Consider the following 22,708-nt stretch of genomic DNA (forward strand, 5'->3'; position numbering starts at 1 on the left):
ACTGATGAAGATGTTGAAGAGCACTGGGCCCAGAACAGAGCCCTGGGGCACCCCACTACACACTTCCCTCCATGTAGATGCGGTTCTATTGAGGACCACACGCAGACTTTGCCTGCCGGTCAGCCAGCTACAAATCCATCTGGTGCGGCTAGCCCACATTTTCCTATCTTATCAAGTGGTAGGTTGTGGTCTACTTTATCAAATGTCTTACTAAAGTCCAAGTTGCACCCTTTTATGTTTACAGAAAATAGAATAAGAACTTTATTGTACTATAAATAAATCGGCATACATTAAAATGAGATTTTCATTGCATATAGCTCTCAATATACACAAATAACAATTGCAAGAGCCTTGACTGCAAAAGAAAACTAAAAATATTGATGAAAGCGATCACCGCACCATAAGCAATCCCCAAGCAGATTTATACAAAAGCTGAATGATGGGAAAAACCTGAGTGATGATAAACCACGTTTCTTGGTCAAGGAAGAACCAAACCTCGCATAGTTTTTACAAGCTTCTAAAGCCACGTGACGGGGGCGTTCCGGAAGAGAGAGTTCCGCCCACAGCAGCTCTGGCCAATAGGAAGAAAAGGGCGGCCCTCCCTCTTTGTGCAGGCGCGAGTCTTTCCCCGCGCTCTGCGTTGTAGCGCATGCGTGGTCCATCATTCGCGCTGAGGAAGCCGGGTGGACGCCATTTTGGTTGCGGCCCGGCGGCGCCGGTGGCGGCAGCAATTGGTGAGCGGAGGAAGGTGTGGGCTGGGGATGATGGGAGTGAGTGTCCGAAGCCTAGGGAGACCAGTGGTGAGGCGAAAAAAGTCCGGGGCCGCGTTCACATGTTTCTGGGTCAGCCCGGGTTGGTCCCTCAGCAGTTCTTAGGGGAATCCACGGCTCGGCGCTTTGCCGTGAGGTGCGTTTTTATTTAATTTATTAATTTTTATTTCGCCTTGATGGAATTTTTATCCTGCTTTTTATGTATTTGGGATAACTCAAGGTAGTAAATTTGCCTGATCCTATTTTCCCCACAACAACCCTGCGAGGTGGGCCTGCCTGGCCTGAGAGAAAAACCGAGCCAGCATTCCTCCCACCCCCATAAAGACCATTTATACATTACACTGCAAAAGAAGGTGATCCAGTTCAAACAAACCAAAATATCTGCAATATTATTTCATTATCAGCAATTGATTAATATTGGTGAGTTACTTCACCACAATAATTCGCTAATATATTCAGGAATATTACTGAATGGTCTCTGTAATCCAGATAATAAGGACAGAGTGATAGTCTTAAATAATATTACTTCGCTACAGTAATTCAGGAATATTAGTGAATTGTTTCGCTGCAGCCCAAATAATATACGTAAAAGGTAGCCATCTAATTAATATTTCACAAGCATAATTTACTAATATAACCCTCGACTTACGACCACAATTGAGCCCAAAATTTACGTTGCTAAGCAAGACAGCTGTTGTGAGCTTTGCCCCATTTTACAACCTACCTTGCCACCGTTGCTAAGCAAATCAAACGGGTTGTTAAATTAGTCGCCCGGTCATTAAGTGAATCTGGCTTCCTCGTTGACTTTGCTTGTCAAAAGGTTACAAAAGGACCCTGCAACTGTCATAAATGTGAGACAGTTGCCAAGCATCTGGATTTTGGGGAGGCTGCAGTGTGAAAAATGATCTTGTCATTTTCCCCCCCACTGCCCTTGTAACTTCAAATGATCACTGAATAAATGGTTATAAGTCAAAGATTACCTGTGGTACAAGGCTTTCTCTAATATTCCATTTAAAAGTACATCAGCAACTCGTCCTTTCTTTCAAAGGAAATGAGAGGATGGAGTTGTGTGATTAATTGAATACTGATTGCATCAACTGATTAAAATTGATGGCTTAAATGACAGAACATTTTCTTCTAGATTTGCATAGCACTGATTGTTGAACATGAGATATTAATGAAGAACGCTTAAAGGTAAACCAGCACACACTTGTTTGCCTGCTCTGCTTAATAAAACATTTATTTTTATGACATTTATATTCGGCCCAGCTCAATCTGCAAAGTGTCTTTGGGTGGCTTAAAATTCACTTGCTGCACATAAGCAACATTACATAGAATAACAGAGTTGGAAGGGATTTTGGAGGTCTTGTAGTCCAAACACCTGCTCAAGCACTTATACCAGAGGTCCCCACCTTTTAGGCACCAGGGACCGGTTCCGTGGAGAGAGGTTTTTCCACGGACCGGAAGGTGCATGGTTTTGTGTGCTGCCTGCATCCCACAGATGGGGCTTTGCTTGTTTGTGCGGACCGGTTGCTGGAATGCCACAGCCTGGTACTGGTCCACGGACTGGGGTCTGGGGACCCCTGACATACCATTTCAGACAAGTGACTGTCCAATCTCTTCTTAAAAGCCTCCAGTGTTGGAACACCCACAACTTCTGGAGGCAAGTTGTTCCACTGATTAACTGTTCTCATTGTTAGGAAGTTTCTCCTTAATTCCAGGTTGCTTTGCTCCTTGAATAGTTTCCATCCATTGTTTCTTGTCTTGCCTTCAGGTCCTTTGGAGAATAGGTTGACCCCCTCTTTTTGTGGCAGCCCCTCAAATCCTGGAATACTGCTCTCATGTCACCCCTGGTCCTTCTTTTCTCTAAATTGGCCATACCCAATTCCTGCAACCATTCTTCATATGTTTTTGTCTCCAGGCCCTTAATCATCTAGTTGCTCTTCTTTGCACTTTTTCCAAAGTCACAACATCTTTTTTGTAAAGTGGTGACCAAAACTGGATACTGTGTGGCCTTACTAAGACTTTATAAAGCAGTACTAATATTTCATCTGATTTTGATTCTATACCTCTGTTTATACAACCCAGGATTGTATTAGCTTTTTTTGGCGGCTGCTGCACATGGCTGGCTCATGTTTAAGTGATCGTCCACTGGGACTCCCAAGGTCCCATTTCTCTTTCTTGTTCTTCTTGAAATCCTCCAGTGATGCGGCACCCACAACTTTTGAAAGCAAGCCAAAAGCATTAGTTATATATGGGTGACTGAAGCTCCCCCTTATGCATTATTAACGAGGGTGTGAATAAGAGCAGGAATAAGGATGCTTTAATGTGACGAAGGCACCTTGGAGTGAGTTGAAACATTGATCTGGCTTGTCTTTGCTAAACAGTGTTTTCGGTAATTATTGTTTCATTGTACAGTTATCTCTTTCCCTTTTTTTCTTTTATTATTATTTATTGGGCTTACATGCCACCCATCTAGCCTAGAGCCGACCCTAAACAGCTTACAATAAAAAAAGCTCAAGATGAAACATTTAAGCGTAATAACCATAAATATTAACACTAGGATTAAGTTGAAATTGCAAGCTGGGAAGAAAGGGAAGAAGATGCACAAAAGGAGGAGGTGGGGTCTTAGCACATTAACCACCTCCAGAGTGAGATGCCCCAGTTGGGGGCCCAGGCCAGCTGGCAGAGCCAGATCTTTAGGCCCTTTCAGGACGTGTGCAAATCTCACCTGCGGGGTGGTGGATGATATTTCAAAGGGCAGAAGCCACAGCAGAAAACGCTCTTCTCCTGGCCCCCACCACCTGGAATGTCTTGAGTGCCATGGTCTGCAGTAGACCTCTTCTGCTAGCACAATAAGGATAACCTGGGCCCATGCCTGAAGGGTTTTTATCACCCTTGAAGATGGAACAAGGGACCGGGGATAAACCTCGTCGTGTTCAGCGGGGTAAATTCCCAGATTTCTAAGACTTTGCATCCGTAATCCTATAGCATAATTGGATCCTGAAATGCCATTTCTGTCCTTGTTCCTTACAGCACTGCAAACCATGGAGAATTACCAGAAGTCCAAGGTAGTGGAGAAGCCTTCTCCTCTCCCTTTCACCAGCTTGCCCTCAGACATCATTGAAATGAAAGTGAAGGATGGAAGCAAGATCCGGAATCTGATGGGCTATGTATGCCATTGGCAAGATGGAGCAAGAGACGACGAGACAGATGCTCTTCAGCAGGGTTGGCAAAGCCATCAACAAGACCATCACCTGCGTGGAGATTATGAAGCAGCGGCTCAAGGATCTTCATCAGATCACAAAAGTGTTCTTTCAGCAAATAGAGGAGGACTTACTATCATTCATTTTGTGCCAATCCAGCTTCTTTTTGGTCTTGGTGGCCACAAAGGCGAGGACCTGAGGCCTTCTCACCACAACCCTGACCCCCAGGGGCCTCCCCAAGGAGGAAACTGGAGCAGAGGGCATGAAGTTCCTGTGGGACCTGAGGAGAATCCAGGACATCCCCAGCAGATGCTGGAGCCTCTTGGCTAGCCAGTGAGACTCTAAGCTCTGAATCATAGCTTCTTCCATGAAGGAGACGGACACAGATGGAAAGTGCATCTCCTCTACCTTGGCAGCCTCGGGAGAAGCTAGCTTGGAGCTTCTGCTACTCTTCTGCTTTTGAAGGACCCTTTTGTGGTGCTTAAGGGACCTGCAGCTCCTCAGTCTGCTGTTGTATGCATGCTGATAATTTGTCTAACCTTGGCTTATACTTTGTAAGTTTGAGAGCAACATGTGCAGCACTCAGGTCATTTGTTAATCTGTTTCTAGTGTCAGATTTGATATAATTCAAAGCTAAAAACAGTGTGCTTGCTCCAGAGGCTTGTTTTGGCTAGGAAGGGGCTTGAGAAATGGCTTTTTCCTGCAAAAACTTAGCCAAAGAGCGAGGTGCGCATGCTCACAGAGAGGGCTCCAAGTGCCGCCTCTGGCAAACGTGCCATAGGTTTGCCACCACTGGTATAGGGTTTCCTGCTTGAGTAGGGGATTGGACTAGAAGACCTCCAAAGTCGCTTCCAATTCTGTTGTTCTGTTTTTCAAGAGCATAGAAACAGCCCTTGGAGTAGCTACAATTTTGGATATACAGGCTGGTAATACTTATAAGAAAGATGGTCCTTTGTGAGGTGTGTGCGAATATGCCCTTTGTAATGTTTAATTTGGTGGACATGCAGTTCCAGTAGGGATGGCCTTATCTTATTTTGCTGAGTGTGTAGATCTTTTCTTTGGCAGGTGTCTATGTGCTGATTCTGGAATGCCACCTCTATATGCTCAGGGAAGTTTGTATTATAAGGGATTTTCCCTGTTTGCTATTATTTGCTTGATTTAATCAATTTCAGCCTGGCTGTCAATTATCACCTAAACTAGTTGAAGAGCATGTGCAACCTTATATTGTCTTTGCAATTTAGTTTCTGAGGAGACAGTATTCTCTGAGCTTGGTTGTTTTCTTGCAGATGTTTCACAACCCAGACTAGGACTACTAGGACTGATGATGTTAACTAGTTGGGTCATGAAACATTTGCAAGAAAACAACCCACTTCAGAGAGCACCAAAGACTCCTCCTCCTCCTCCTCCTCCTCCTCCTCCTCCTCCTCCTCCTCCTCCTCCTCCTCCTCCTCCTCCTCCTCCTCCCTTCTAGCACTGATGATGTTACCTAGTTGGGTCCTGAAATGTCTGCAAGAAAACCACCCATTTCAGAGAGTACCAAAGACTCCACATTCCTCCTCCTCCTCTTCCTCCTCCTCCCTTCTAGCACTGATTATGTTACCTAGTTGGGTCCTGAAATGTCTGCAAGAAAACAACCAAGCTTGGAGAGCACCAAGGACCCTACACTTCAACTCTGAGCTACAAATATTCTCCTTTATTAATATTTATTAATATACTGTCTTCTGGCTACAGGCACGTATATGATTAACGAAGTTCACAGGGAGTGCATGAATAAAATTACTTAAATTGTAAAATTATTTCAACAAGCATAAAGAGCTTCAGGGGGGGATGACCAGCATTTTGAACTGGACTGGGATGCTGACCAGCAACCAAATTGGTCCTACTCATGACTTGCAGGATTGTTGTATAGGTAGTCCTTGACTTACAACCACAACTGAGCATCCCAGGGTCAGGTGAGCCCCATTTGCAACCTTCCCAGCTGGCTTTGAACAAGCAAAGTCAAGGGGGAGAAGCCGATTCGTTTAACGATCACATGATTCCCTTAACAACCGCAATGGTTCACTTGACCATTGGGTGCAGCTTCCTTAACCACTAACTTGCTTAGCAACTAAATTCTGGACCCAGTTGTGGTCATAAATCGAGGACTTAGCCAGCAGTAAAAAAAATGCTCTTTGAGGAGCACATGAGTGACCAGTCTGTGGTGCTTCATCCCTCAAGGCTTTCAAGAAGAGAGTGGACAGCCAGTTGCCCAGAATGGTATAAGGTCTTCTGCTTGAGCAGGGGATTGGACTACAGCAGTAGTGTCAAGACTGATTTGCCCTTTTACCCTCGCTTATAGCTTTACAGTGGGATGGGATGCAGAACTGGGAGGAGTGGTTTCTAGGCAACCGAGGCTTCTGAGAGCCAAGGTCACTAATGCAGGTGCTCAGCAGGGAAGTGGACTGTTTCCATAATAAGAACAAATGTTACTATTGGACAATATGAACACCTGGTGGGTGGGGATGAGGGAATTTATTGTTTAGCTAAGCAAGCCTTTGAGCCGGAAAATCAAGAGCTGGTTTTGCTTCTTCTGCGCCAATGTAAAATTTCAGTAAAGTATTAGACTCTTGGTAAAATCATGTCTGAGTAGTTTCTTTTTCTGGAAATGCCAACTGGACAGTTGACAAGCGGTCCCCAACCTTTGCGGCTTGGTGGCACGGCTAGGGGTGGGGGAGACAGGAACCAGGCCATACGAGCAATGGACCGATGCTTGTGCACAGCTCAACTTGACTTCAAGTGTGCGCTAGCCTGCTGTTTGCATGAGTTGAGCTGCATGCGCATGTGCATGCCAGCCCACTGCTCACATGGCTCAGTTCCGAATAAGCCACAGCCTGGTAGTGGGCCGTGGCCTGGGGGTTGGGAGCCTCTGGACTAGAGGAACTTCAAAGCCCCTTCCAACTCTGTTGTTCAGTGGAAAGGCTTGCCTTCAGAAGTTAGTGGGTGCTCCATCCCTGGAGGTTTTTAAGAAAAGATTGGAAAGCCATTTAGTAGGAATAGTTTGAGTTCTTCTGCTTGAGCAGGAGGTTAGACTAGAAGACCTCCAAGGTCCCTTCCAGCTCTGTTTTTCTGTTAATTAATCAGTGGAAAGCTTGCCTCCAGACATTCTGGATGCTCCATCCCTGGAGTCTTTCAAAAAGAAACTACACAGCTATTTGTCCAGAATGATAGGGTCTCCTGCTTGAGCAGAAGGTTAGACTAGAGGACCTCCAAGGTCCCTCCAAGGTGCCTTCCAACCTTATTCTTTGTTCTTTCAGGCACTGCAGACCCTAAACACAACACTGCCAAAAATAAAGTTTATTGGTGAAAAGGTACTGCAGAATAGAGCCAATTTACTTAACGGTCCCCAATTTTTGTCCCTGCACCCCACCATATTTCCCAGTTCTCCTGGTTTTGGAAAGTTCCTGGCTTTTCTTCCAGAAGCAGAGCTTTCCTTTTAGGGTGTTCCTGCAGAGATGGAGCTTCCCCTGCAGGATGCTGGTGAGGGTGGAGCTCCGCTTGTCCACAGAAGTGGATAATGCTGATCTCCCTCCCTGTCCTCCTGTGCCTTCCCTTTTGTCTCTCTTTGGGCCTCTTCCTTCCTCTTCCTTCTGTCTGGGGCTCTGCCTCCAAATGAACAGCCCCTGTTGCAAGTTCAATTTCTTCTGCTCCTGCTTGCATGAAGTCTACTGGTTGAAAAACACTGTCCTAAAACCAGGTGAAATCTCAGAGGGTAAGGATGTGGCCATCTGGCAGAAAAGGCAGATTCCAGTAGACTTCATGCAAGCAGGAGCTGTGGGGCAGGTGAGTGGAGTCCAACGTCCTCTCCCTAGAGGGATGAGGCCTATCAGCTGTTCACCTGGAAGGCCCCCAAAAGCTAGGAAGAAGAAACAGGTGAAGGTAAGCTGGTCTTCCAAGGAAACACACCAAGAATGTCTTGTCATCAGAAGGCTGGCCTTTGACCTGAAAGTCAGCCAGACTTTGGAGGTTCCTAGGCAAGGAGCCAACAAGAGACCTCAAGAACAGAAGTCTTCGGATAGCGAAAAGATGACCATGTTGGGTAACATCCTGGAGAAGAAATTGAACTTGCAACAGGGGCTGTTCATTTGGAGGCAGAGCCCCAGACAGAAGGAAGAGGAAGGAAGAGGCCCAAAGAGAGACAAAAGGGAAGGCACAGGAGGACAGGGAGGGAGATCAGCATTATCCACTTCTGTGGACAAGCGGAGCTCCACCCTCACCAGCATCCTGCAGGGGAAGCTCCATCTCTGCAGGAACACCCTAAAAGGAAAGCTCTGCTTCTGGAAGAAAAGCCAGGAACTTTCCAAAACCAGGAGAACTGGGAAATATGGTGGGGTGCAGGGACAAAAATTGGGGACCGTTAAGTAAATTGGCTCTATTCTGCAGTACCTTTTCACCAATAAACTTTATTTTTGGCAGTGTTGTGTTTAGGGTCTGCAGTGCCTGAAAGAACAAAGAATAAGGTTGGAAGGCACCTTGGAGGGACCTTGGAGGTCCTCTAGTCTAACCTTCTGCTCAAGCAGGAGACCCTATCATTCTGGACAAATAGCTGTGTAGTTTCTTTTTGAAAGACTCCAGGGATGGAGCATCCAGAATGTCTGGAGGCAAGCTTTCCACTGATTAATTAACAGAAAAACAGAGCTGGAAGGGACCTTGGAGGTCTTCTAGTCTAACCTCCTGCTCAAGCAGAAGAACTCAAACTATTCCTACTAAATGGCTTTCCAATCTTTTCTTAAAAACCTCCAGGGATGGAGCACCCACTAACTTCTGAAGGCAAGCCTTTCCACTGAACAACAGAGTTGGAAGGGGCTTTGAAGTTCCTCTAGTCCAGAGGCTCCCAACCCCCAGGCCACGGCCCACTACCAGGCTGTGGCTTATTCGGAACTGAGCCATGTGAGCAGTGGGCTGGCATGCACATGCGCATGCAGCTCAACTCATGCAAACAGCAGGCTAGCGCACACTTGAAGTCAAGTTGAGCTGTGCACAAGCATCGGTCCATTGCTCGTATGGCCTGGTTCCTGTCTCCCCCACCCCTAGCCGTGCCACCAAGCCGCAAAGGTTGGGGACCGCTTGTCAACTGTCCAGTTGGCATTTCCAGAAAAAGAAACTACTCAGACATGATTTTACCAAGAGTCTAATACTTTACTGAAATTTTACATTGGCGCAGAAGAAGCAAAACCAGCTCTTGATTTTCCGGCTCAAAGGCTTGCTTAGCTAAACAATAAATTCCCTCATCCCCACCCACCAGGTGTTCATATTGTCCAATAGTAACATTTGTTCTTATTATGGAAACAGTCCACTTCCCTGCTGAGCACCTGCATTAGTGACCTTGGCTCTCAGAAGCCTCGGTTGCCTAGAAACCACTCCTCCCAGTTCTGCATCCCATCCCACTGTAAAGCTATAAGCGAGGGTAAAAGGGCAAATCAGTCTTGACACTACTGCTGTAGTCCAATCCCCTGCTCAAGCAGAAGACCTTATACCATTCTGGGCAACTGGCTGTCCACTCTCTTCTTGAAAGCCTTGAGGGATGAAGCACCACAGACTGGTCACTCATGTGCTCCTCAAAGAGCATTTTTTTTACTGCTGGCTAAGTCCTCGATTTATGACCACAACTGGGTCCAGAATTTAGTTGCTAAGCAAGTTAGTGGTTAAGGAAGCTGCACCCAATGGTCAAGTGAACCATTGCGGTTGTTAAGGGAATCATGTGATCGTTAAACGAATCGGCTTCTCCCCCTTGACTTTGCTTGTTCAAAGCCAGCTGGGAAGGTTGCAAATGGGGCTCACCTGACCCTGGGATGCTCAGTTGTGGTTGTAAGTCAAGGACTACCTATACAACAATCCTGCAAGTCATGAGTAGGACCAATTTGGTTGCTGGTCAGCATCCCAGTCCAGTTCAAAATGCTGGTCATCCCCCCCTGAAGCTCTTTATGCTTGTTGAAATAATTTTACAATTTAAGTAATTTTATTCATGCACTCCCTGTGAACTTCGTTAATCATATACGTGCCTGTAGCCAGAAGACAGTATATTAATAAATATTAATAAAGGAGAATATTTGTAGCTCAGAGTTGAAGTGTAGGGTCCTTGGTGCTCTCCAAGCTTGGTTGTTTTCTTGCAGACATTTCAGGACCCAACTAGGTAACATAATCAGTGCTAGAAGGGAGGAGGAGGAAGAGGAGGAGGAGGAATGTGGAGTCTTTGGTACTCTCTGAAATGGGTGGTTTTCTTGCAGACATTTCAGGACCCAACTAGGTAACATCATCAGTGCTAGAAGGGAGGAGGAGGAGGAGGAGGAGGAGGAGGAGGAGGAGGAGGAGGAGGAGGAGGAGGAGGAGGAGGAGGAGGAGGAGGAGGAGTCTTTGGTGCTCTCTGAAGTGGGTTGTTTTCTTGCAAATGTTTCATGACCCAACTAGTTAACATCATCAGTCCTAGTAGTCCTAGTCTGGGTTGTGAAACATCTGCAAGAAAACAACCAAGCTCAGAGAATACTGTCTCCTCAGAAACTAAATTGCAAAGACAATATAAGGTTGCACATGCTCTTCAACTAGTTTAGGTGATAATTGACAGCCAGGCTGAAATTGATTAAATCAAGCAAATAATAGCAAACAGGGAAAATCCCTTATAATACAAACTTCCCTGAGCATATAGAGGTGGCATTCCAGAATCAGCACATAGACACCTGCCAAAGAAAAGATCTACACACTCAGCAAAATAAGATAAGGCCATCCCTACTGGAACTGCATGTCCACCAAATTAAACATTACAAAGGGCATATTCGCACACACCTCACAAAGGACCATCTTTCTTATAAGTATTACCAGCCTGTATATCCAAAATTGTAGCTACTCCAAGGGCTGTTTCTATGCTCTTGAAAAACAGAACAACAGAATTGGAAGCGACTTTGGAGGTCTTCTAGTCCAATCCCCTACTCAAGCAGGAAACCCTATACCAGTGGTGGCAAACCTATGGCACGGTTGCCAGAGGCGGCACTTGGAGCCCTCTCTGTGAGCATGCGCACCTCGCTCTTTGGCTAAGTTTTTGCAGGAAAAAGCCATTTCTCAAGCCCCTTCCTAGCCAAAACAAGCCTCTGGAGCAAGCACACTGTTTTTAGCTTTGAATTATATCAAATCTGACACTAGAAACAGATTAACAAATGACCTGAGTGCTGCACATGTTGCTCTCAAACTTACAAAGTATAAGCCAAGGTTAGACAAATTATCAGCATGCATACAACAGCAGACTGAGGAGCTGCAGGTCCCTTAAGCACCACAAAAGGGTCCTTCAAAAGCAGAAGAGTAGCAGAAGCTCCAAGCTAGCTTCTCCCGAGGCTGCCAAGGTAGAGGAGATGCACTTTCCATCTGTGTCCGTCTCCTTCATGGAAGAAGCTATGATTCAGAGCTTAGAGTCTCACTGGCTAGCCAAGAGGCTCCAGCATCTGCTGGGGATGTCCTGGATTCTCCTCAGGTCCCACAGGAACTTCATGCCCTCTGCTCCAGTTTCCTCCTTGGGGAGGCCCCTGGGGGTCAGGGTTGTGGTGAGAAGGCCTCAGGTCCTCGCCTTTGTGGCCACCAAGACCAAAAAGAAGCTGGATTGGCACAAAATGAATGATAGTAAGTCCTCCTCTATTTGCTGAAAGAACACTTTTGTGATCTGATGAAGATCCTTGAGCCGCTGCTTCATAATCTCCACGCAGGTGATGGTCTTGTTGATGGCTTTGCCAACCCTGCTGAAGAGCATCTGTCTCGTCGTCTCTTGCTCCATCTTGCCAATGGCATAGCCCATCAGATTCCGGATCTTGCTTCCATCCTTCACTTTCATTTCAATGATGTCTGAGGGCAAGCTGGTGAAAGGGAGAGGAGAAGGCTTCTCCACTACCTTGGACTTCTGGTAATTCTCCATGGTTTGCAGTGCTGTAAGGAACAAGGACAGAAATGGCATTTCAGGATCCAATTATGCTATAGGATTACGGATGCAAAGTCTTAGAAATCTGGGAATTTACCCCGCTGAACACGACGAGGTTTATCCCCGGTCCCTTGTTCCATCTTCAAGGGTGATAAAAACCCTTCAGGCATGGGCCCAGGTTATCCTTATTGTGCTAGCAGAAGAGGTCTACTGCAGACCATGGCACTCAAGACATTCCAGGTGGTGGGGGCCAGGAGAAGAGCGTTTTCTGCTGTGGCTTCTGCCCTTTGAAATATCATCCACCACCCCGCAGGTGAGATTTGCACACGTCCTGAAAGGGCCTAAAGATCTGGCTCTGCCAGCTGGCCTGGGCCCCCAACTGGGGCATCTCACTCTGGAGGTGGTTAATGTGCTAAGACCCCACCTCCTCCTTTTGTGCATCTTCTTCCCTTTCTTCCCAGCTTGCAATTTCAACTTAATCCTAGTGTTAATATTTATGGTTATTACGCTTAAATGTTTCATCTTGAGCTTTTTTTATTGTAAGCTGTTTAGGGTCGGCTCTAGGCTAGATGGGTGGCATGTAAGCCCAATAAATAATAATAAAAGAAAAAAAGGGAAAGAGATAACTGTACAATGAAACAATAATTACCGAAAACACTGTTTAGCAAAGACAAGCCAGATCAATGTTTCAACTCACTCCAAGGTGCCTTCGTCACATTAAAGCATCCTTATTCCTGCTCTTATTCACACCCTCGTTAATAATGCATAAGGGGGGGCTTCAGTCACCCATATATAACTAATGCTTTTGGCTTGCTTTCAAAAGTTGTGGGTGCCGCATCACTGGAGGATTTCAAGAAGAACAAGAAAGAGAAATGGGACCTTGGGAGTCCCAGTGGACGATCACTTAAACATGAGCCAGCCATGTGCAGCAGCCGCCAAAAAAAGCTAATACAATCCTGGGTTGTATAAACAGAGGTATAGAATCAAAATCAGATGAAATATTAGTACTGCTTTATAAAGTCTTAGTAAGGCCACACAGTATCCAGTTTTGGTCACCACTTTACAAAAAAGATGTTGTGACTTTGGAAAAAGTGCAAAGAAGAGCAACTAGATGATTAAGGGCCTGGAGACAAAAACATATGAAGAATGGTTGCAGGAATTGGGTATGGCCAATTTAGAGAAAAGAAGGACCAGGGGTGACATGAGAGCAGTATTCCAGGATTTGAGGGGCTGCCACAAAAAAGAGGGGGTCAACCTATTCTCCAAAGGACCTGAAGGCAAGACAAGAAACAATGGATGGAAACTATTCAAGGAGCAAAGCAACCTGGAATTAAGGAGAAACTTCCTAACAATGAGAACAGTTAATCAGTGGAACAACTTGCCTCCAGAAGTTGTGGGTGTTCCAACACTGGAGGCTTTTAAGAAGAGATTGGACAGTCACTTGTCTGAAATGGTATGTCAGGGGTCCCCAGACCCCAGTCCGTGGACCAGTACCAGGCTGTGGCATTCCAGCAACCGGTCCGCACAAACAAGCAAAGCCCCATCTGTGGGATGCAGGCAGCACACAAAACCATGCACCTTCCGGTCCGTGGAAAAACCTCTCTCCACGGAACTGGTCCCTGGTGCCTAAAAGGTGGGGACCTCTGGTATAAGTGCTTGAGCAGGTGTTTGGACTACAAGACCTCCAAAATCCCTTCCAACTCTGTTATTCTATGTAATGTTGCTTATGTGCAGCAAGTGAATTTTAAGCCACCCAAAGACACTTTGCAGATTGAGCTGGGCCGAATATAAATGTCATAAAAAATAAATGTTTTATTAAGCGGAGCAGGCAAACAAGTGTGTGCTGGTTTACCTTTAAGCGTTCTTCATTAATATCTCATGTTCAACAATCAGTGCTATGCAAATCTAGAAGAAAATGTTCTGTCATTTAAGCCATCAATTTTAATCAGTTGATGCAATCAGTATTCAATTAATCACACAACTCCATCCTCTCATTTCCTTTGAAAGAGAGGACGAGTTGCTGATGTACTTTTAAATGGAATATTAGAGAAAGCCTTGTACCACAGGTAATCTTTGACTTATAACCATTTATTCAGTGATCATTTGAAGTTACAAGGGCAGTGGGGGGAAAAATGACAAGATCATTTTTCACACTGCAGCCTCCCCAAAATCCAGATGCTTGGCAACTGTCTCACATTTATGACAGTTGCAGGGTCCTTTTGTAACCTTTTGACAAGCAAAGTCAACGAGGAAGCCAGATTCACTTAATGACCGGGCGACTAATTTAACAACCCGTTTGATTTGCTTAGCAACGGTGGCAAGGTAGGTTGTAAAATGGGGCAAAGCTCACAACAGCTGTCTTGCTTAGCAACGTAAATTTTGGGCTCAATTGTGGTCGTAAGTCGAGGGTTATATTAGTAAATTATGCTTGTGAAATATTAATTAGATGGCTACCTTTTACGTATATTATTTGGGCTGCAGCGAAACAATTCACTAATATTCCTGAATTACTGTAGCGAAGTAATATTATTTAAGACTATCACTCTGTCCTTATTATCTGGATACCATTCAGTAATATTCCTGAATATATTAGCGAATTATTGTGGTGAAGTAACTCACCAATATTAATCAATTGCTGACAATGAAATAATATTGCAGATATTTTGGTTTGTTTGAACTGGATCCCCTTCTTTTGCAGTGTACTGTATAAATGGTCTTTATGGGGGTGGGAGGAATGCTGGCTCGGTTTTTCTCTCAGGCCAGGCAGGCCCACCTCGCAGGGTTGTTGTGGGGAAAATAGGATCAGGCAAATTTGCTACCTTGAGTTATCCCAAATACATAAAAAGCAGGATAAAAATTCCATCAAGGCGAAATAAAAATTAATAAATTAAATAAAAACGCACCTCACGGCAAAGCGCCGAGCCGTGGATTCCCCTCAGAACTGCTGAGGGACCAACCCGGGCTGACCCAGAAACATGTGAACGCGGCCCTGGACTTTTTTCGCCTCACCACTGGTCTCCCTAGGCTTCGGGCACTCACTCCCATCATCCCCAGCCCACACCTTCCTCCGCTCACCAATTGCTGCCGCCACCGGCGCCGCCGGGCCGCAACCAAAATGGCGTCCACCCGGCTTCCTCAGCGCGAATGATGGACCACGCATGCGCTACAACGCAGAGCGCGGGGAAAGACTCGCGCCTGCACAAAGAGGGAGGGCCGCCCTTTTCTTCCTATTGGCCAGAGCTGCTGTGGGCGGAACTCTCTCTTCCGGAACGCCCCCGTCACGTGGCTTTAGAAGCTTGTAAAAACTATGCGAGGTTTGGTTCTTCCTTGACCAAGAAACGTGGTTTATCATCACTCGGGTTTTTCCCATCATTCAGCTTTTGTATAAATCTGCTTGGGGATTGCTTATGGTGCGGTGATCGCTTTCATCAATATTTTTAGTTTTCTTTTGCAGTCAAGGCTCTTGCAATTGTTATTTGTGTATATTGAGAGCTATATGCAGTGAAAATCTCATTTTAATGTATGCCGATTTATTTATAGTACAATAAAGTTCTTATTCTATTTTCTGTAAACATAAAAGGGTGCAACTTGGACTTTAGTAAGACATTTGATAAAGTAGACCACAACCTACCACTTGATAAGATAGGAAAATGTGGGCTAGCCGCACCAGATGGATTTGTAGCTGGCTGACCGGCAGGCAAAGTCCGCGTGTGGTCCTCAATAGAACCGCATCTACATGGAGGGAAGTGTGTAGTGGGGTGCCCCAGGGCTCTGTTCTGGGCCCAGTGCTCTTCAACATCTTCATCAGTGATCTGGACGAGGGGATAGATGGGGAACTCATCAAATTTGCAGGCGACACGAAGCTGGCAGAAACAGCCAACACTCCAGAAGATAGGCTTAAGATACAGCAGGATCTTAACAGACTTGAACATTGGGTGCTATCTAACAAAATGAAATTCAATGATGGAAAAAAGTAAGGTTCTACATTTAGGCAAGAAAAACCAAATGCACAGGTATAGTATAGGTGGTACTTTGCTCGATAGTAGTAACTGTGAGAGAGATCTCGGAGTCCTAGTGGACAATCACTTCAATATGAGCCAGAAGTGTGCTGCAGCTGCCAAAAAGCCAACACAATGCTAGGCTGCATTAACAGAGGGATAGAATCAAGATCGTGTGAAGTGTTAATACCACTTTACAATGCCTTGGTAAGGCCACACTTGGAATACTGCATCTAGTTTTGGTCACCACGTTGTAAAAAAGATGTCGAGACTTTAGAAAGAGAGAAGAGCAACAAAGATGATTAGGGGACTGGAGACTAAAGCATACAAAGAACGGTTGCTGGAATTGGGTATGTGTAGTTTAATGAATCTAATGGCAGAAAGTGAAGAGGAACTAAAGAGCCTCTTGTTGCAAGTGAAGAAGGAGAGTGCAAAACTTGGGTTGAAACTAAACATTCAGAAAACCAAGATCATGGCATCTGGCCCTCTCAACTCCTGGCAAATAGATGGGGAAGAAATGGAGGTAGTGACAGATTTTATTTTCCTGGGCTCCAAGATCACTGCAGATGGGTACTGTAGCCAAGAAATTAAAAGACACTTGCTCCTTGGGAGGAAAGCCATGGCAAATCTAGACAGCACACTAAAAAGCAGAGACATCACCCTGTCAACAAAAGTGCGTATAGTCAAGGCTATGGTCTTCCCAGTTGCAATGTATGGCAGTGAAAGCTGGACCATAAGAAAGGCTGAGCGCCAAAGAATTGAAGCCTTTGAAATATGGTGCTGGAGAAGACTCCTGCGAGTCCCTTGGACTGCAAGGCGATCAAACCGGTCAGTCCTAGAGGAGATCAACCCTGACTGCTCTTTAGAAGGCCAGATCCTGAAGCTAAAACTCAAATACTTTGGCCACCTAATGAGAAGGAAGGACTCACTGGAGAAGAGCCTAATGCCGGGAAAGATTGAGGGCAATAGAAGAAAGGGACGACAGAGAATGAGGTGGCTGGATGGAGTCACTGAAGCAGTAGGCATGAGCTTAAATGGACTCCAGAAGATGGTAGAGGACAGGAAAGCCTGGAGGAACGTTGTCCATAGGGTCGCGATGGGTCGGATACGACTTCGCAACTAACAACAACAAAGTTTAATGAAAAGGACTGTGTGTGTGTAACATGATAACTAGTGTTCCAATATCTAGGGGGTTGACACAAAGAAGAGGCAGTCAAGCTATTCTCCAAAGCACCTTGAGGATAAGAAAGATCTAACAAAATGGATTATAGAGCTGCCAGGAGAATTACTGTTTGGGAGATAAAAAATGCACATCCTACCTAATTTGTCTTTCCTATTCCCAACAACACTGACAAAAATAGGGAACGGTTGCTGGAATTGAGTATGTGTAGTTTAATGAAGAGAAGGGTGAGGGGTGACATGATAGCAGTGTTCCAATATCTCAGGGGCTACCACAAAGAAGAGGGAGTCAAGCTATTCTCCAAAGCACCTGAAAGCAGGACAAGAAGCAACGGATGGAAACTAGTCAAGGAGAGAAGCAACCTGGAACTAAGGAGAAACTTCCTGACAGTTAGAACAACTAACCAGTGGAACAACCTGCCTCCAGAAGCGGTGAATGCTCCAACACTGGAGGTTTTTAAGAAGACACTGGACAGCCATTTGCCTGAAATGGTATAAGGTTTCCTGCCTGAGCAGGGGGTTGGACTAGATGACCTCCAAGGTCCCTTCCAACTCTATTCTGATTTTCTAAGATGATAAACTCCAGATGATAAATGTATAGACATGAGGGTGGAGCATCATGAATTTTAGCAAGTAGGTGAGGGCTTTTCTATGTGACAATTTCCAGGAAGAGGATGATGAGGGACTTTTGAGATGGGGCTGGCATAGTGCTGTGTGGTGACCTTTATGATGCGCTCAGAACACATCATACAAAGACCCTGTTTATATTTAAACCCAGCCCAGGACTTTAGCTATCTGGATTTTTTTTTTCCAGTATGGAGCTGGCAGCTCCATGTTTTGGCATTTTAACTCTTCAGAAATTGATCATACTTCTCGGCAAAAATGCCCCTTTGATCTTAGTTTTCTTTATTATCTGGAAAATCTTGAAAACTTTCACAGTGTGGCGTGTGGCTTTTGAGCTGATCCAAAGCAGCTTGAAATTCCTCTTGGACCCTCGTAAATGGTTTCCCAAGGCAGAATCTGTAAGTTTTTGAGACATCTGTGCCATAGGGAAGAAGTCATAGGGAGAAAAATGTGACTTTTCTTAATAAGATGAATTCAAGGCAAAAGAAGAAAGCTAGAATTAGATTCAAGAGATTTGACTCGATTTACCAGATGGAGTACTATATGATTAAACACTTGTTTGAATATGGTTAAAAGAATAGATAAATTTTGGATATAGAGGGGCCCTACAGTAAGAGGGATAAGACATGCAAGTAGTATAGTATCTTTTATAACATATGAAATGTAAAAATATTGGGATGGTGTGTGTGAATGAAAAGTTTAGCTGTGTAAAGGCAATTAACTTTGAGAAAATCATGACTGATAAAAATGGTTTGAACACTGAGGGAAAACTAAGCTTAAATAAGAATCTTGAAAACAGGACACATAGTGACTCAATAAGATGGCCTTTATAAATGCAATTGAAACATAAGCCAATTAGAAAAGATGTTATACGTTGATGTTATTGTTATTTGTACAAACCCAAGAAAAATGTTTATATTTAACCTTGTATGCATTGAAAGTATTGGATTTGTTTGATGTTGACAAAAGGGAGAATACTACTGGAAGAAGAGAAGATCAAGGAAAAATATCATTAATATATTATGGAATTTTAGAAATTAATTATTATTGATTGTTTTTTAAATATACGAACCCAGACAACATGCTGTTTGCTAAGCAATAAAAGATTGTTATTGTTAAAAAAAAAGAAGAGGGGGGTCAACCTACTCTCCAAGGCAGGGCAAGAAGCAACAGATGGAAACTAATGAAGCAGAGAAGCAACCTGGAATTAAGGAGAAACTTCCTAACAGAGTTAGAACAACTAACCAGTGGAACAACCTGCCTCCAGAAGCGGTGAATGCTCCAACACTGGAAGTTTTTAAGAAGACACCGGACAACCATTTGTCTGAAATGGAATAGGGTCTCCTGCCTGAGCAGGGGGTTGGACTAGATGACCTCCAAGGTCCCTTCCAGCTCTATTCTGATTTTCTAAGATGATAAACTCCAGATGATAAATGTATAGACATGAGGGTGGAGCATCATGAATTCTAGCAAGTAGGTGAGGGCTTTTCTATGTGACAATTTCCAGGAAGAGGATGATGAGGGACTTTTGAGATGGGGCTGGCATAGTACTGTGTGGTGACCTTTATGATGCGCTCAGAACACATCATACAAAGACCCTGTTTATATTTAAACCCAGCCCAGGACTTTAGCTATCTGGATATATTTTTTTCCAGTATGGAGCTGGGAGCTCCATGTTTTGGCATTTTAGCTCTTCAGAAATTGATTATACTTCTTGGCAAAAATGCCCCTTTGATCTTAGTTTTCTTTATTATCTGGAAAATCTTGAAAACTTTCACAGTGTGGCGTGTGGCTTTTGAGCTGATCCAAAGCAGCTTGAAATTCCTCTTGGACCCTCGTAAATGGTTTCCCAAGGCAGAATCTGTAAGTTTTTGAGACATCTGTGCCATAGGGAAGAAGTCATAGGGAGAAAAATGTGACTTTTCTTAATAAGATGAATTCAAGGCCTGAGTCTTACGTCTGTAGTTGAATATGCTGAAGAAACCTGGTGTATAACAGACTAACAGACTTGGAAGGGACCTTGGAGGTCATCTAGTCCAACCCCCTGCTCAGGCAGGAGACCCTATACATTTCAGACAAGTGGCTGTCCAGTCTCTTCTTAAAAAAGTCCAGTGTTGGTGAGCATTCACAACTTCTGGAGGCAAGCTGTTCCACTGGTTAATTGTTCTAACAGTCAGGAAGTTTCTTCTTAGTTCCAGGTTGCTTCTCTCCTTGATGAGTTTCCCATCCGTTGCCTCTTCTTCTGCCTCTGGGTGCTTTGGAGAAGAGGTTGACACACACCCCTATTCTTTGTGGCAGCCCCTCAAATATTGGAACAGGGCTTTTCAACCAGTGGTTTGGGTACCACCTGTGGTACACTGGCACCTGGCAAGTGGTACGCGACCATCCTAGAAAAGTAGTGGGGGAGGGGAATGAGCTGAACCGGTGGCAGCACCGCACAAGCCTGAGCGAAACATGGCTGGAGCTGCAGGGCTGTCAGGGCTCAGCGGAAGCACCAGGATCAGCACCAGGCTCCAGCTGGAGCTCGGCGCTGATCCCGGTGCTTCTGAGCCCAGAAGAAGCGCCGATCAGCTGGAATGTTGCAGCATCTCCAGGTTCTTGTGATTTACATTCAGAGTCTTGGCAACTGATTCATATTTATGACGGTCACAGTATCCCGGGGTCATGTGAAGTGACCAAAACCTGCTGCAACCACCCAGCAGAGGGGGAGAAATAAAAACCAAACAGCCCCCCACCCCCACTGCCAATCCTCAACAGAAATGCTCACAACAATGAAAACCTCGGACAGGAGGAAGAGCGCCACCAGGTGGGCAGGCAGGTGTCTTGCTTGGTTGTGGCTTGGGGGGCACTTTTTCAGTGCCATTGTAACTTCAAACAGTCACTAAGTGAACTGTTGTAAGTCAAGGCCTACCTGTACTTCATCACTTTTTTCCTTTTTTTGTCATCAAGTTTTTGACACCTTGCTAGGCGATTGGTGGTACTCGGATGTTGCCATATCCTAAAAGTGGTACAATGGGTGAAAAGGTCGAAAAGCCCTGAGTTAGAACATTGGGTGTTTCCTTTGCTGTCCTTTCATGACCCAGCATTCAGAGGCCTGCAAGTGACCAGAGAGAGAGTGGGCATCTGGACACATTCACTGTCCCCTAAGTCCTGGTCATCACTTGGAGAAAAGATTTTCTTTTTTCTTTTTTCTGTCTCTTTGCAGGTTCAGCAGAAAAGTGAGGCCAGCCTGCAGGAAACTAAAACCATCGGAAAAGGTTTTAAGTTTTTCCAAGCATTTAACCCACCAGATTGTTGCAGTACTTTTTCTGTCTGTCTGTCTGTCTGTCTATCTATTTATCATCTTTCTCTCCATCCCTCTATCTCTCCATCTCTGTCTGTCTGTCTGTCTGTCTGTCTGTCTGTCTGTCTGTCTATCTATCTATCTATCTATCTATCTATCTATCTATCTATCTATCTATCTATCTATCTATCTATGTATATCTATCTATCTATCTATCTATCTATCTATCTATCTATCTATCTATCTATCTATCTATCTATCATCTATCTATCTATCTATCTTTATCATCTCTCTATTTCTTTATCTCTCTATCTCCCTAGCTAGCTATCATCTTCTCCCTCTCTCTGTCTCTTTCTTCTGTTCCCTTGTGTCCGCTTCTGGGCAAGGCCCTGTAGTTTTCTTGCCAAGGTTTTTCATAAGTGGTTTGCTATTCCCTGCTTCCAAGGGCTGAGAGGAAGTGGCTAGCCCAAGGCCACTCATCTGGCTTTGTGCCCCAGGCAGCATTAGAACTCAGGATCCCAGATTCCGGATTCTAGCCTGATGCTATCATCATGACACCTAACTGTCTCCCAAAAATATGGATCACTTCACCAATGAGCTTGTCATCCTTGCCAAGGGCGATCCTCTCTGTTTCGTTCCAATTTTGCTTTTCTCTAAAAATGCTACCCAGGACAGCTTACCTTCTATTAATCAAGGCATATCCATCAAAAGTAATCAACAGCACCTTACTCCAGGACTAACCATTTAAAATGAACGAAAGTCACTATTTAACTTAAAACAAAGGCAGTAGAACTGGGCATACAACGACTCCTCAAGTTATAACCATAATCAAAACTGCGATTATGGCCGTAAGTCATTGTGCTTGTAAGTCAAGGCATCACAAGACTGGATACGCTTTTTTAACATTTTATGCGGCGGTTGTTAAGTGACTGCTGTGTTTGTTAAGCAGAGTCCGCAATTTTAAGTGAATTAATTTTCCTCAATGTGGAAGTCAGATTCACTTGACAACCGTGTGACCAACTTTACAATTGCAGTGCTTCATTTAACAACTGTAGCAAGAAAGCTTCTCAAAATGGGGCAAAAATCACCCAACCAATGTCTTTCTTAGCAACAGAAATTTTGGACACAACCGTAGTCGTAACTTGAGGACTACCTGTAATCAGCGTAAGAGTTTGGTTCCCAGAGTCATGGATGCCGGAGGTTTTCGAGAAAAGATGGGACAACCATTTGTTCAGGATGGTATAAGGTCTCCTGCCTTGAGCAGGGGGTTGGACTAGATGACCTCAAAGGTCCCTCCGAGTCCTAAGATTCCTTGATTCAGCTGAAACATTCACCCCGTGTCCTCTTAGAGAAATAGCTTGCAAGCCGCCCTCTTCAACCGAGCATGGAACAGAATAACAGAGTTGGAAGACATCCTGGAGGTCTTCTAGTCCAACCTCCTGCTCAAGTAGTAGACCCTACTTCATCCTGGACAAATAGTTGTCCAATCTCTTCTTAAAAACTTCCAGTAATGGAGCACCCACAGGTTCAGGAGGCAAGCCATTCTACTGATTAATTAATAGAGCTGGAAGGAAACTTGGAGGTCTTCTAGTCCAACCTCCTGCTCACGCAGGAGACCATATCCCATTCTGAACAATTGGCTGTGTCCTTAAAAGCCTCCAGTGATGGAGGATCCACAACTTCTGAAGGCCAGCTGTTCCACTGATTAATTGTTC

At 44.8% G+C, this 22,708-nt stretch overlaps 1 protein-coding gene and 1 pseudogene across 4 annotated transcripts; one reads left to right on the plus strand and one right to left on the minus strand.

The window, feature by feature from the left end:
* The first annotated feature begins 440 nt into the window (after window positions 1-440).
* Window positions 441-4,388, plus strand: LOC310648966 (ribonuclease P protein subunit p25-like protein; annotated as a pseudogene). The gene is made up of 2 exons: window positions 441-734; window positions 3,807-4,388. The product of its transcript is annotated as a ribonuclease P protein subunit p25-like protein (transcript).
* Window positions 4,389-11,339: 6,951 nt separating this feature from the next.
* On the minus strand, window positions 11,340-15,912 carry LOC310648605 (ribonuclease P protein subunit p25-like protein). 3 transcript variants are annotated; one of them, XM_083376515.1, is made up of 2 exons: window positions 15,541-15,912; window positions 11,340-11,917 (listed from the first exon to the last, which is right to left on the minus strand). In XM_083376515.1, exons 1-2 carry the CDS (start codon window positions 15,839-15,841, stop codon window positions 11,553-11,555), a joined length of 666 nt encoding a protein of 221 aa, XP_083232641.1. In that variant the 5' UTR covers window positions 15,842-15,912; the 3' UTR covers window positions 11,340-11,552. The 3 variants fall into 3 exon arrangements, 2 of the variants coding, with proteins under 2 accessions (XP_083232641.1, XP_083232642.1); XM_083376516.1 differs by lacking the exon at window positions 15,541-15,912 and adding an exon at window positions 14,985-15,147; XR_014494116.1 differs by lacking the exon at window positions 15,541-15,912 and adding an exon at window positions 13,762-13,884 and having other exon boundaries at window positions 11,784-11,917.
* Between the last annotated feature and the right edge of the window lie 6,796 nt (window positions 15,913-22,708).

This window comes from Vipera ursinii (assembly GCF_947247035.1).
Source record: "Vipera ursinii genome assembly, chromosome: Z".
Taxonomy (NCBI): domain Eukaryota; kingdom Metazoa; phylum Chordata; class Lepidosauria; order Squamata; family Viperidae; genus Vipera; species Vipera ursinii.